We start from the raw sequence: 15,616 nt of genomic DNA on the forward strand, positions 1-15,616 counted from the left end.
GTCGCCTGACAAAAAAAAATGCTAACAAGAGATAGGAAGCTTGATGCAAACAAATCTCCAGCTGTAATGTGAACATACTTTGAATGTGTCGATAAATTTCTGACTAGAAAGCCTTATTGGTAAATTTAAAAAGAGAGTAAAAATCTTTTAAATCAAAAGTAAACACACTTTTGATCACGCTTTTGATACTAAAATACATAAAGGAGGGCAGGCTACTGTAAAGCAGAGCGGATTCGTAAATACGAATGGATCTGTATTCGAAATCGAGAATTTTCGCTTAAAAACCTGGATAGAATTCTTTAATTCTGAAATAATAAAACTCTAACATTTTAAGATTTTAAATTAAAAAAAATCAATTTAAAATTGATACCCCTGACACAAGGCGGTTTCAAAACCACCCAAAAACAAAAAAACTGGAAATTTGGTTTATTGGACCTTTTTTAAAAAAAACTCCAGAAGCCTAAACGCTTTTTTGCATTTCCTATGCAGATAGAACCTTTTGAAAATTTAATCTAGAAATATTTTCTTTCAAAATTATTAGACAGGATTTTTTTCTGTTTGCAGAGGTTTGCCATCGAAAACTCTGTACCAAATATACCAACACATCTGTTAGCTCTGAGATCTGACATTGTGACATCCCTACCCTGGGGCGCCCTGTTGACAAACGTCATCCGCAGTGAAGGGAGAGAAGGAAAAAAAAGGTCCATCAAAAATCGTTCGTGACAGTGCGCGAGCGAAAAGAACCAAGTCGGTCGGATTTCGAGGTTTTGCGTGAAAATTTCCGACCAAATTTGCCCCCAAAGGTTTCGAGAGCTATTTCCGGGGCCTTCCGTGTGCTTCGTTTGCCCGCTTCTTCCCGTTATGTAATGCCCTGTTGAAGGGTTTGTTTTGATTTGAGCCTTCGAAAGTTCGCAGAACGGTTTTTTTTTTATTTTTCTGGGGAGGATTTTCGCAAGAGGAAAGAGGAATCGGATCTCATCCTCCTCGTCCTCCCCCTTCGATGGAAGTTACGGCAGAGGAAACGGCAGTGGCAGTGGTGGCAACAGAAAATGGGTTGGAATCGACGGCGACCAGCGGCAGCAAAAAGAAGAAGGCGAAAAAGAGAAACAAGTCTAAAAATATCGGCACAAATCTGAGTCCGGAGCAGCAGCCAAATTCAGCCGAAATTGATGTAAATAGGACTAGCACTAGTGGGAAGCGGCTGCAGAATGGTCTTCTGGAGGAGGACGCGACGACGACGCACGAAAACTCAGTAGATAAAGTTAGTGAAAAGCTGGACCAAGCACTGCAATTGAATAGTAATAAGACCAAGAACGGGCTGACCAACGGGACCGTGTCCGGTTGCGAGGAGCACCATCCGGAGGACGGCACGACCACCTCGAACGGTGCCGTGAGCAAGAAACGGCACCGGAACAAGCATAAATCCAAATCCCAACCGCCGGTGGCCGACGTCGCCGTCAGTGGGAACTGCCAAGAATCGTCGCTGCCCCCCGTCGTCGCTGTCCAGCACTGCCCGGCCAAACCGGTAGCGGAGCCCGTGCCGCCAGTCCCCGAGGAACCGCCCAAGCCCGCCATCGATTATCGGGAGTACGAGTCGGAGCTGCAAATGCCCAGCATCATGGCGCTGATCCAGAAGGACCTGTCCGAACCATACTCGATCTACACCTATCGGTACTTTATCCACAACTGGCCCCGGCTGTGCTTTCTGGCGCTGCACGAGGGCCGCTGCGTCGGGGCGATTGTCTGCAAGCTGGACATTCACCGCCAGAATATCCGCCGGGGCTACATTGCGATGCTGGCCGTCGACAAGGACTACCGGAAGCTCAAGATCGGGACGACGCTGGTGCAGAAGGCGATTCAGGTGAGGATGAAACGAACATTTAATCTTTGTTGTCGAACTTGAAAAGTTTGGGGAAATTCCAAACCTAGAAAAACGTTACTTAATCCATCTTTAGGTGGTTGGTGCCATTCAGTCAGAATTGCATCATTTCCCCTTAACACGTCAAATTATGCTTTTATGCATTACTCATTTCATATCTGGAGTTTTTTATAAAAGGTCCAATAAACCAAATTTCCAGTTTTTGCTTTTTGGGTGTTTTTGAAACCGCCTTGAGTCAGATGTATTAAAAAACACCCAAAAAGCAAAAACTGAAAATTTGGTTTATTGGACCTTTTCAGAAAAAAAAACTCCAGATATCTTCAATATTTCTGGTTCATCGGCAAGGTCTTTTGATTACCCATTAGGGCGACAATAAATAAAATCGTCATCAGCGATACCCCCTGAATCGATGCTTTAGGCAAGGAACTGGGCCAATTTTGAGCCAAATCGGTTAAGGTTTAAGGATCGCTTTATATCGGTGATGTTAGTAAAAAAATCTTTTCATAGAAAAACGTCTTCTTTAAATCGCTAATAACTCGTGAGGGTTAACTCGGATCGTTTTGCGGTCTTGGGCAAAGTTGTTTGTTATAAAATTGTTAAGAGTTGTTGTTCGGTAACTGGGCAGTAGCCCAGTTAAAATGCAGACAAACGTCAAAAAACCAAAACAAACCGAAACGGCCGAGGGGTTAATGAATACAAAATCATGTTTAATAAATAAAACAAACTTTTTTCAAACTTTTATTTGATTTCAAGGCAATATCAATAGTAAGTATTGTAAATAAATTTGTGAAACTTTTATTTTTATATTTCATCAGGAAAATATTATGCATCGGTGATCCCCTCGTTATTTTTTGTTCAGCCCAGTTACTGAACAAGTACAGTATAACATTCTTATCTTGTCTTCATGCTATGCGTTTTAAAAATGAACGCATAAAAAATTGATGAATCTTTAGAATATAGGAATATAGTTGAGCAGTTCTCTAGGATTTCGGTCATTCGTTTTTTTTTTGTATTTTTTAATCCGACTGAAACTTTTTTGGTGCCTTCGGTATGCCCAAAGAAGCCATTTTGCATCATTAGTTTGTCCATATAATTTTCCATACAAATTCGGCAGCTGTCCATACAAAAATGATGTATGAAAATTCAAAAATCTGTATCTTTTGAAGGAATTTTTGATCGATTTGGTGTCTTCGGCAAAGTTGTAGGTATGGATACGGACTACACTGGAAAAAATAATACACGGTAAAAAAAATTTGGTGATTTTTTTATTTAACTTTTTATCACTAAAACTTGATTTACAAAAAAACACTATTTTTAATTTTTTTTATTTTTTGATATGTTTTAGAAGGCATAAAATGCCAACTTTTCAGAAATTTCCAGGTTGTGCAAAAAATCACTGACCGAGTTATGAATTTTTTAATCAATACTGATTTTTTCAAAAAATCGAAATTTTGGTCGTAAAAATTTTTCAACTTCATTTTTCGATGTAAAATCAAATTTGCAATCAAAAAGTACTTTAGTGAAATTTTGATAAAGTGCACCGTTTTCAAGTTAATTCCATTTTTAGGTGACTTTTTTTTTGAAAATAGTCGCAGTTTTTAATTTTTTCAAATTAGTGCACATGTTTGCCCAATTTTGAAAAAAAATATTTTTGAAAGGCTTCGAAAATTCTCTATATTTTGCTTTTTTGAACTTTGTTGATATGACCCTTAGTTCCTGAGATATTGCCATGTAAAGGTTTAAAAACAGGAAGGTTGATGTTTTCTAAGTATCACCCAAACAACCCATGATTTTCTAATGTCGATATCTCAGCAACTAATAATCCGATTTACAATGTTAAAATATGAAACATTCGTAAATTTTCCGATCTTTTCGAAAAAAATATTTTATTTTAAACCTAGACTAACATTTTAAAAGGGCGTAATATTGAATGTTTGTCCATTTTGAAATGTTAGTCTTGATTTAAATTTTTCGAGCAATTCCAGCTCAAATCAGGATTTTTTCTGGTACTTTTGTACCCGACCCACTCCGATTTCAATGAAACTTTGTAGACATGTTATCCTAGGCCTATATAAGCCATTTTTGTGCATATGGAGCAAATAGTACTCGAGAATAACATTTGAGAAGGGCGTAAGGTATTTAAATATTTTAGTATTTTGCAATTTAAAAATTACTGTATCTCGAAGCCGTTGCGTCGTATCAAAAAGTGGTCAAAGACAAACTTGTAGGAAATTGGATGGGCTTTCTGAAAAAAATACACGCCACATCCATGAGATTTTTAAGTCTAAAACTTAAATTTGAAGGTGATGTCACGATTTTTTTTCGTTCAAAATTTTTGAGGAAATAACCTAAAATGTTACCAAAAGACTGACGAAAAATGCAGGATGGTATGTCTCTCCTAAAAAAATACAAAAATCATTTACTAAAACTGTTTTTTTTTTTTGAAAAGTGGTCTAAACGTCAAATTTTTTAAAAACCGAAAGTGGGAATCGATTCCCCAGATAATTTTACATAAAAGTCTACATATTGACCATTGTCCTATGTCCAATCCTTGGGAAGATACAGCGGTTTTAAAAATAAAAATCTTGAAAAAACGGGATTTTTGGTGGTTTTTGGCATTTTCTATAAGACAGACTTGGTTTTTCAGTCTCGTAAATATTTTTACCGGAAAGCTCGTCCAATTTCCCATAAGTTTGCCTTTGACAGCTTTTTGATTTATATCGTTTTTATATTTACGTAATCAAATTTACTATCCTGGTTTCTACCACACTGAAAAAAATATTCTATTTTCAGTTATAAGCGATGTAATTAAGCTTATATCTGTAAGCCTTTACATCCAATTGAAATGCTGTCAAAGGCAAACTTATGGGAAAGTGGACGAGCCTTCCGTTAAAAATATTTACGAGACTGAAAAACCAAGTCTGTCATATAGAAATTGTCAAAAACCACCAAAAATCCCGTTTTTTCAACATTTTTATTTTTAAAACCGCTGTATCTTCCCAAGGATTGGACATAGGACAATGGTCAATACGGAGACTTTTATGTAAAATTGTCTGGAGAATCGATTCCCACTACCGGTTTTTAAAAATTTTGACGTTTAGACCTCTTTAAAAAAAAAAAACAGTTTTAGTAAATGATTTTTGTATTTTTTAGGAGAGACATACCATCCTGCATTTTTCGTCAGTCTTTTGATAACATCTTAGGGTATTTCCTCAAAAATTTTGAGCGAAAAAAAATCGTGACATCACCTTCAAATTTAACTTTTAAACTTAAAAACTGAAAAATTACATAAAAGTGGCGTGTATTTTTGTTTTAGTGTATTTTTATCAGAAAGCCCGTCCAATTTCCTACAAGTTTGTCTTTGACCACTTTTTGATACGATGCAACGGCTTCGAGATACAGTAATTTTTAAATTGCAAAATACTAAAATATTTAAATACCTTACGCCCTTCTCAAATGTTATTCTCGAGTACTATTTGCTCCATATGCACAAAAATGGCTTATATAGGCCTAGGATAACATGTCTACAAAGTTTCATTGAAATCGGAGAGGGTCGGGTACAAAAGTATCAGAAAAATTCCTGATTTGAGCTGGAATTGCACTTTGAAAAAATTGTGTTCGAAAAGATCGGAAAATTTCACAAATGTTTTCATATTTTAACATTGTAAATTGGACCATTAGTTGCTGAGATATCGACGGTAGAAAATGGTGGGTTGTTTTTGTGAGACTTAGAAAACATCAACTTTCCTGTTTTTAAATCTTTACATGGCAATATCTCAGGAACTAAGGGTCGTATCAACAAAGTTCAAAAAAGCAAAACATAGAGAATTTTCTCAGCTCTTCAAAATTTTTTTTTCAAAATTGGGCAAACATGTGCACTAATTTTAAAAAATGAAAAAGTGCGACCATTTTCAAAAAAGTTACCTAAAAATGGCCTTAACTTGAAAACGGTGCACTTTATCAAAATTTCACTAAAGTACTTTTTGATTGCAAATTTGATTTTACATCAAAAAGTGAATCTGAAAAATTTTTGCGACTTATAACTCTTAAGTGCTTAGTATTTTTGATAGGGTTGTCAATAATTTGGGTTCGTAGGAAAGGTCTCCTGATTACCCATTAGGGTGACAATAAAAAAAACGACGCAATCGATTCCTTAGGCAATAATAAATATCTGTGCCAATTTTGAGCCAATTCTGTTAAGGTTTAAGGGTCGCTTTTTTATCGTTGAAGTTTATATGGAGAAAATCGCGGATGGCGCGGGTCTTGCCCAAAATTGTCCAAGTGTGAGATTCCTGTAGGAAATTTAATTTCCTATAATTTTGTCGAAGAGTGCAAGAAGATCCGAGCTAGGGGGTATCTCTTCAGGGTTTTTTTAATCAATTTTTCTTGTCATCCTTATGCTTAACCAACAGCCTATCCCATCAGTACATAAGATTGAACATCTGACAACCCTATTAGGAGTATATTAGTCTGAGGAAGGCACAAACCACCTCAAGGTGGATTAAGTACTTCAAAGTTCCAGAATTTGAAAACCGTAGTTTTTGCTTTTTTTTAAATATTTTTTTATTTTTCAATTCATAAAAACGAAAAGAATGCGCAACATTTCTTACCTGCGTTCCCTAATCTCCGTACTTAGCTTATAGATTTTTGAATGCAAAGAATAAACAAATATAATGATGGGCTCAAACATTGGACATTTAACAAGTTTTTTTTTTTTGCTCATCACTCATCCAACAGGCCATGCTCGAGGACGACGCCGACGAGGTCGTGCTGGAGACGGAAATCACGAACCGGCCCGCCCTGCGGCTGTACGAGAACCTGGGCTTCGTGCGGGACAAGCGGCTCTTCCACTACTATCTGAACGGGGTGGACGCGCTGCGGCTCAAGCTCTGGTTCCGATGAATGCGGTCAACAGTGAGGCCACTTCTTGTACTACTCGTAACCCGTATCAACAACTCAATGTACTGCTGCTAGTTTAAACCGCGTGTGGTTCCAGGATTCTTCGGAACGCAAAAGGGCAATTTCATGATAGAGTCGTGACGTTATCTCGATGAAGCTGGATAGCAAATCGAATCGAGGGTCAACACACACACACACGCACGCGATGTGGAATAAAGCAAAACCAAGGTTCATAATTTATGTAGATGTACTTCGTTTTCTTCTTATTTTCTTTGTAGCGGCTGATATTTGTGTCTACCAGACAAGAAGACGAAATCATGTAACAAATTGTACTAGACTTATTCAAACTAACAAATTCATGCGTGGCGGAAAAGGGAACCGGAAGCTTAAAATCAGCAACTATTATTTATATTTCACAACAACAACAAAAACCTATATCAAAACAAGCGACATTTGCCACGAGAAACTTGATTTTACACTAGATTAGAAAACAAGAAAAAAAAGAAACAACTCAAAAAACCATTTTGTGGTACGAATGTTACCAAATCACTCCCTGGTTTGTGAGGCTTTTAGCGTTCAGTAAAAGAAGTAAAGCAAAACATTTCAAATTGATGGTTCCTTATTTTAACGGCCAGACTCCAGTTCTCTTTAGTTGGAAGATTTGTAAAAGGGTCAGTGTCCCGACACTTTTGTTTGTTTGTACCGAATAAAAAAAAAATGATGGGGAACGAGCTGAAGTTCTTGTACTAAAAAAATTGCCGAGTAATTATTTGGGTTTCTTATTGATTTAAGGATGACACTGGGACTTGGAAGGTTCGTCGAAGAGAAATTTGAATTCAGGTAAGTTCGATATAAGTTCAAACCGCTTAAAACCGACGGAACAGCGCTGACAGTGGACGGTGAACAATTCTCCATTTGCATTCCAAAAAAATAAAAAAAAGTATAAAAATTGAAATTATGAGCCATGTTTTCACATTTGAATGAAAAAAGCGTTTTAAAATGCATTATACACCTGTCCAATTGTTTTGCAATCATTGGTACCGAAATATCGATGAATCGACGAAAATTGTATTTTTTGAATTTCATAAAAATTCAAAACATTTTTAAACGAGCTCAAACATGCTAAATATGATTATCAATGCAGGAAAATGCATTTAAATTGTTTTCAGTTGATTTGCCTTCTAATTTCATTGAAATTTTGAAGTTTTTTGAAAAAACTTAAATTCTTAAATTCTTAAATTCTTAAATTCTTAAATTCTTAAATTCTTAAATTCTTAAATTCTTAAATTCTTAAATTCTTAAATTCTTAAATTCTTAAATTCTTAAATTCTTAAATTCTTAAATTCTTAAATTCTTAAATTCTTAAATTCTTAAATTCTTAAATTCTTAAATTCTTAAATTCTTAAATTCTTAAATTCTTAAATTCTTAAATTCTTAAATTCTTAAATTCTTAAATTCTTAAATTCTTAAATTCTTAAATTCTTAAACTTGAAATATATTTTTTAAAATTTTAGTTTACAAATTTCCGCCGATTTTTTTTAAAATTAAAATTGTTTTAATGTTTAAGTGTTTTAAGCTTTTACATTTTTAAGTTCTATCAATCCAATCTGAAGTTAAAAATTTTTCATTTTGCGATTTTTAAATTCTTGAACTTTAATTTTATGAAGTTTTGTATTTATATTTTTTTAAATTTTATCAAAGTTAAATCGACGACAACAAATAAAAAATTATTTCAACAATAAATCGTTGAGTTAAAACAACAATAAAATTTGAGCATGAGCATGGTTAACTGCTAATAGCTAATCCGTTATTGACAGATCAGCTGAATCAAAAATGATCAGTGGGAGCCAACCATCCGTTCACTGTTTAACCTCTGAAGATCCCTACTTTATTAGTCAATACCGGCGCCCTCCCAAGAAGCCTGCAGGTCAACGAAAGGGAGGAATGTTAGTCCGATAGTTGAAGTTGCAGACTCATCAAGCACATAGTTTTTCGCTATATACTTGTTGATACCGCTTGAGACCGTTGAATCCACAGCATCTCCTTCAAGCATCACGTGATTAATTTTTTTTTTTTGGGTTAGTAGGATAAGGTATTGGCTTTTCGATGCCTCCCGAGCTACGACGCTATGGGGAGGACTTTCATAACAGACCCGTCGGCGAGCCTTCCGAGCAACGATGCTGTGGAAAGGTCACTCACACACAGTTATTTTGCTTCACTTTTATCTCGACGATCCAAAATGTCAGCGCGTCTTTCGATCATTATATAGAAATGGCTTTTTCACCGTAAAAAAAACCTTATTCTAAAAATGTATACACAATTTACCCGACGCCGTGCCTTCCGATCAGCGTTGATATTGAAAGGGCTGTGAAAATAACAAAACATTTAATTAAGATTACACAAGCACAGAAAACACAAATTACTCAACGATAATGACGCTCAAGACACAAATAATTCAGTACGGCAAGCGCCTCGTCGCAGCACACAATTCACGACAAAAAAGCGAAACAAAAGGCACACAAAAAAGTCTCTTTTCACTCCGAATATTTTTTTCGACCACGCGCTCCCTTTGCCAATTATGCCCTCTGATCACGATCACGAATATGTATATTCATTAGCACAATGCGCCCCCCCCCCCTTTCACCGCATGCATCAGTTAAAATAACAACAACAAAATGTGTTGATTCAAACGGGGATTTTGTTATTTTTTTTTTACTATAAAATCTGTAATTTTACCAAAGAACGATTTATAGTTAATTTACAATCGATTTTAGGAGTAATTTAAATGTTTTAATTTCAACCTATTTCATGAGCATGATCTTTCGGGTAATTTTTGAAGGGTGTTAGTCTGAAAATTGAAATAAAATTTGTACTGGACAAAAAATAAGTAAATTAACCCTCTTTCCCAAATGCATTTATCTTGTTTAGTTTTTGTTTGTTTCTGATAGTATTTGACTTATTCTACCACCACCCATCATTTCCTTCTGCCTTTCTAGTTTAGTGTTTTAACAGTCTGTTTTTACATATTTTGCTTGTGTCTCACACTTTCTACTACAGAATGATAAATACAACTATCATTGAAATATAAAAAAAAAATCGCTGAGGCATAGTTTGGGACATTACAAAAACTACTGCATTATTTTATTATTATTTTCACATTAAATATAAGACATGTTCGAGAAAAACACAGGCAAAGTAAACCCCGGAAAAAATCATATTCAAAAAAAAAAAAATGGTAAAGTCACAGAAAACAAGTCAAACTTCCAACACCAAAACTTTCTTAAATTTTAAGAATCTTCTTCTTTCCAATACTTTTTAAAGATAAATAATTGGTTCACGGTGAAAAAATGATTTTTGACGAATTTTTAGATTGAATCCCGCCTACAGGCAGGGGTTAGGTTGTAGAGCAGGGGTGCTCAAAGTTTTTGGAGGCCGGGCCAAATTTGAAGCTCAAATGAGGTTGCGGGCCAAATTTACAAAAAAAGGTTATTTAAAAAAAATTAATTACGTTATTTTGATTTAAAAGATTAAATTTTAGTTATTTAAAAAAATGTCAATTCAAAATAATAGACAATACAAACTAACGGTTTCCTATCGGTATTGTTGATTTTATTGTTTTAGGTAGGCAAGGCAATTTAAAAAAAGTTTTTAGCTGAATGTACTTGTGTTTTCAAAAAAAAAAAAAGTTTTGTTTCGAAAATGGTGACATAGAATGTTGAATAATTTATCTAAAGCCGTAATTTTATTTATAAGTTTAGTGTGGCTTATGAAAAATCGTTGAGAGCCAGAATTGCAACACTTCAATGAAAAAATGTAAGCTTCCGTATGGTTAAACTGCAATCATTATTAAAAAAAAATCGACAAAAAACATTTAACAGAAAAAAAACATATTTCAACGAAAATAAACAAGAAATTATGATATTTTTCATAAACCTAAACATGTCCAAATGATTCTAAATGCAAAGGAATGCATATTTAATTAATTCCAGCTGATTGCACCTAAATTTAGCTTTTTTTTTAATTTTTAAAGTTTTTAGGAAATATATTTTTGCTCCTTGTTTTCGAGCCAATTTATTAAAAATGGAAGAGGGGTGGGTTGATTTTCATCGACGAAAGTATTGAAAAATATTTGCTACAAACTTTATCCTCAGATTTCCACAACTTGTCTGCCTGAATCAGTTGGTAGTCAATCAGATGCGTTATCTAACTGTAATGAGTTCAAATCCTGAAGGAAGTGCAATGTATGTTTCAGAGTCAGTTCATAAAAGGGTGATTATGACTTGCAAATTAATAAAGAAAACTTATATTTTGGCAAATATTCCAGAATTCTACCAAAGTCAAACTTGATCTTTTTTTTTATATATTTCTAAAAATGTTTGATAGAAGTTTTGACAATATTTACTAGTTTCACTCACATTGAAACCTGTGAAATTGTTTTAATTATTAAATATTATGAAAATTTTTTTGTATCCTAAAGTGGGGATCAAAATATTAAAAAATCATAGGGTATTTTAACCATTAGTGGACCCCCTAGTAGAGCCGAAGCACATTTTTCACAAATTTTCAATATTTTAAGCACTTTTTCATAACCCTTTGTACAAAACAATGAAAACTGAAGTCTTTCGAACAGTTTTGACTATTTGTTTCATCAGTTATTTGTTTTTGAGCAGAAAAATAGCCAATTGAAAAAAAAGTTTTTTTTGCCTGTTGTGGACCCCCTTTTCCTATAGTGGACCCGGGTCCATAATCCGATTGTGGACCCGGGTCCACTATAGGCAAACTGTTATTTTTATACCAAATTTAACCGATATTTGATGTTTTGATGCATGGTGTAGGTCTAATGATAGATATAATGAATAAAAGATGGATTTTGCTCACTTTTCATCATAAACAAATATTTTTTGTTAACAAATTTGGCTTTAAACAACAAAAAACCAAACAGACATTTAAACACATTTATTTCCGAAAAAGATCAGAGAAAACGTCTCAAAAACCACTGTAAACATAAAAATAATTTAAAAAAAGTAATCTTGATGCAAATTTTTCCATATTAATTACATAAATGGTTGACCGATACTAAACAATAGAATTGTTTACAGTTGCTGATAAAAACACGCATGTTTATTGGAAAAAGAATGTTTTGTTGTTGATTTATTATTATAAAATATCATTTCAAACTGCAATTATGGTGCTTCAGTTAAGTACAATTAACTATAGTTTTGATTAATTATAAATTCTTACGGCATCAGCATTATTCGTACTTTTAACATGAAAACAGCTATATTTATACTCATAATTGAAAAAATATGCGTTTAGGTTGATAACAACAAGCATTTATTGTATGTTTTAGAGAAACTTTTGCTTGAATACACAGTTTTCATAATTTTTGAAGGTTTAATTAACAGGGGTCCACTTTTGGAAAAGTTTGGATTTTCGTTGTCCTATATTGGACCCCCATAATTTTTGCTAGAAAATTGCATTTCTTCGCTTTATTTTAGTAAATATCCTTAAACTTTTATTACTTCGAGTTGCTGAAGTTAAATAATCAGTCAAAAAATGATTGGATGGTTAATTCAATCATAAAATATAAATGCAGTTATGTTGTGAAAATGCTAGTGGCCATGGCTGATTTCAGATGTCGAACTCAAAACACTTATTTTGGTGAAAAGGACAATTCAATGTCAGTCATCATTGTTCTAAATAATGCTGAACATGCCAAATAAAAGATTTGTAGACAACAACACGCTTGAAATTGTGATTTTATTGAATTTTCCATTAAAAACCCTTCAGAGGGTCCACTATAGGAAAGGGGTCCACTAATGGATAACGTACCCTAAACTTTTTTTATTAACAAAAAATAAAAAAAGATTAGCGCATATAGCCGAGCTTCCGTGGCCGTGAGGTTATGGGTTTCGCCTTGTAAGCGGAAGGTGATGGGTTCGATTCCTGTCTGGCTCGGCAAAGTCAGATCCCTTCAAAGAGTAATTCTACTCACTGGGAATACTGACCGGTAGGGGATGGGTTTCGACTAGCGGCGTGCTGGGTTTCCAATCCAGAGGTCGTGAGTTCGATTCTCGTACCGGGATGATGAAGTTTTTTAAATATAAACCTTAACTTTGAAAAAGTAAAAAATAACTTTACAAGTGGTCAACGGGCCATTTTACATGATCATTCAAAATGGGCCCGCGGGCCATAAAATATCGCCGCGCGGGCCACGTTTGGCCCGCGGGCCATACTTTGGTCACCCCTGTTGTAGAGGGCTCAAATAATAATATTTTAATAACATAAAAACTACAAGCTTTTGTTTCCTGACTGTCAAAACATTTGAAAAAAAAAAAAATGAACACCCTGCTGCAATGCTGTAACTTAACCCCACATGTATCGTCAAATGACAGCTCTCTTCTTCTCCTTTGATGCGCAAAGAACCGTCGCAACTCACTGTCGCAGTTGAAAAGCAAAACACCATTTTAAGTGATTCGCAATATTTAAGATTTTAAAACTCCGCAACACGAGCCCACCAGCATGGACTACGACGCTGACGGCGACGCCGAGCAGGACCAGGAAGTGTCCAATGAAACCGTCGGGCCGGCGAATGGCTCCGTCCGGTGTTTCTTCCGGGTGTTTAAGCGAAAGTACGGCTCCCAACAGATGACCGCCGACGAACGGTTCGGCGTGTGGCTTGTCCGTGCCCACAGCATCGACGAGTTTCGCACCAGTCTGTGGGAGCTGGTGCGGCCCCACGTGAAGCGGGCCATCGAGGTGGTGCAGCCGGGGGATGGGGGCAGAATTGGGTACGCGTTCCGTTGGGGCGGACCGGCCGACCCGAGCGAGGAAGATGCGCCACAATTTGTCACGTTTTGCGAGAAGAAGAATAAGAAGGTTTGGCGGATATTCGTGGTTTAACGGTTTATTAAATTTTAGTTAATTTTATGTAGGTCTACACGTGGAACCACATCACCAGCACACACACGCTGAAGCGGTGGCAGGATCATGAGATCATCCTAGTCATTCACGAGTACTCAACGGCACTTAAAACCAAAGCCGTCTATCAGATCGCGCTGAATACCTTTCTTGCGGCGGGTCTGAAGGCGGTGGCGAAGGCCAGCAGCAAACCCGTAGCGAAGAAACCTGCCGCGGTCAAAAGGCCGGTGCTTCCGCCGGCCGCCGACGGGTACAGCTTCCGGGATGAGGTTCGAGCGATGCGAGAGACGTTCTCCCAGATGCGAAGTCTCATGAACATCCTGGACAGCCGGCTCTCGCTGCTGGAGCAAAAGTGTGACGAAGCGACGATTGTCCCGGTCAAAATGGACACAACTGAGGAAGCTGTCGAGGATCCGCTGGTGAATTTTAGTCTCAAGGTGGAAATGCTCGACTGTGATGAAGACGAGCAAGACGACTAGTCAGAATAGTCTCTTAGATATTAGAATACTTTATTGACCTGAACTGTAACGTTACTTTTGAATAAATCTTAAAAAACTAAAATCGAACCGCGGTTTGGGACAGCTCTCAACGCTGCCGACACTCCCGGCATACGCGGCCACCACGTCGGGCAGCTCGCTGCAGACGCTTCCTCCGCCGCGAACCTTCTGATGTTCCTGCCGATTAATGTCGCCAACGCAGATAAAACGTCGTTCCGAATCGCCCGACACGGCCCACTTGGAGTGATCCTGCAGCGTTTCAAAGCGAAACTGTTGTCCAATGGTGACGCCCTCGATGTTCAGGACGGTCCACTTTGGCTTGGAACAATCGCTGGGCAGATTTCCGGTCCCGTGTTGCCACGATTCCACGAGCAGGTTCGACTGCAGCGACGGAGCAATCAAGTCGGCGTACAGTTCCTTCTTGAAGTAGCGATTCTTGGCAAACGAGTTGAACGTCACCCCAGCTCGGGATCGCAACTGCAGAACCTTCCAGTGGGGTGGTTTCGAGTCCGTCTTCATCCGGGTTGCCTCCACCAGCTTGGGAAAGCGCTCGCGCAGCTCGTCCGGAACGTGGTACGAGTACACGTGCGGTTCGTTCAGCACCAATTGACCCCCAATTGCATCCATTTGGTCCGCTCCGAAGCTTACGCACAGAAAGCTCTGACCGTACATCCGACCCGTGTTCGGATAGTGATACTCCTGACCCAGCTCCGGCGGATACTTTGGCACCGAGTGGATCAACCAGAACCCACTGGTCCCATCGGTAGCCACCACTCCCTTCGTGTGACCTCGCAGCCCGTCGGTTTTGCCCTCCGGAGGTTCATCGTTGTACAGCACCGCCAGCAAATTCTTTGCACCCAGCACCGGTCCCACCGTACGGCCCGGAATACTCTCGCTTTCGTTCACGTTCCGTGCGGACAGCTGCCAACCAGCGGAAGGCTGACCCGCGGTCACAAAGGTATAGTGAAGGCCAGCGGTCTCCGATCGACCCGCCGCCACCTTTTCCGGCAGTTTGTACAGATAGTACCAGTCGACCAAGTTGCCATTCTCGTCGCGGCAGCCCAATTCCGTGGAACCGGTTTGGTGGAGCCATATCGAGAGATGCAGCAGTGCTAAAAGTGCAACGCGCATGATTTTAACACTTATGTCTTTTAAAAAACTAGCACAAACTTTTAGAAAATAAAGATTGAACCATGAGAAAAAGGACAATAGTCAAGCGATATGTATGTAGTATAAATCTAACAATAAGGTGAGAGGCGAAATTGCGCGCGATTTGCACTGATCAAAGGATGAGAGAAAACTGATCACAGAAAAAAACGGGTGAGATGAGATGAGAGAGACCTGTGAGAAGTATTCACATTGCTTGCGAGACAAATGTAAGGGTAAAACAAGGCATCTAATTTTAATTTAACTTTACGCA

General features: G+C 37.4%; 3 protein-coding genes across 3 annotated transcripts; 2 read left to right on the top strand and 1 right to left on the bottom strand.

Annotated features, from left to right (window-relative positions):
- The first annotated feature begins 658 nt into the window (after nt 1-658).
- Nucleotides 659-7,533, top strand: LOC6049633 (N-alpha-acetyltransferase 30A). The gene is made up of 2 exons (XM_038264466.1): nt 659-1,861; nt 6,617-7,533. Exons 1-2 carry the CDS (start codon nt 1,001-1,003, stop codon nt 6,779-6,781), a joined length of 1,026 nt encoding a protein of 341 aa, XP_038120394.1. The 5' UTR covers nt 659-1,000; the 3' UTR covers nt 6,782-7,533.
- Nucleotides 7,534-13,200: 5,667 nt separating this feature from the next.
- LOC6049630 lies at nt 13,201-14,260 on the top strand. Its single transcript, XM_001866321.2, has 2 exons — nt 13,201-13,657; nt 13,714-14,260. Exons 1-2 carry the CDS (start codon nt 13,301-13,303, stop codon nt 14,176-14,178), a joined length of 822 nt encoding a protein of 273 aa, XP_001866356.1. The 5' UTR covers nt 13,201-13,300; the 3' UTR covers nt 14,179-14,260.
- Nucleotides 14,188-15,396, bottom strand: LOC6049629 (plancitoxin-1). The gene has a single exon (XM_038264709.1). The coding sequence runs from the start codon at nt 15,325-15,327 to the stop codon at nt 14,230-14,232; it is 1,098 nt and encodes a 365-aa protein (XP_038120637.1). The 5' UTR covers nt 15,328-15,396; the 3' UTR covers nt 14,188-14,229.
- Nucleotides 15,397-15,616: the final 220 nt, after the last annotated feature.

The sequence above is a fragment of the Culex quinquefasciatus genome, chromosome 3, assembly GCF_015732765.1.
Source record: "Culex quinquefasciatus strain JHB chromosome 3, VPISU_Cqui_1.0_pri_paternal, whole genome shotgun sequence".
Lineage (NCBI taxonomy): Eukaryota > Metazoa > Arthropoda > Insecta > Diptera > Culicidae > Culex > Culex quinquefasciatus.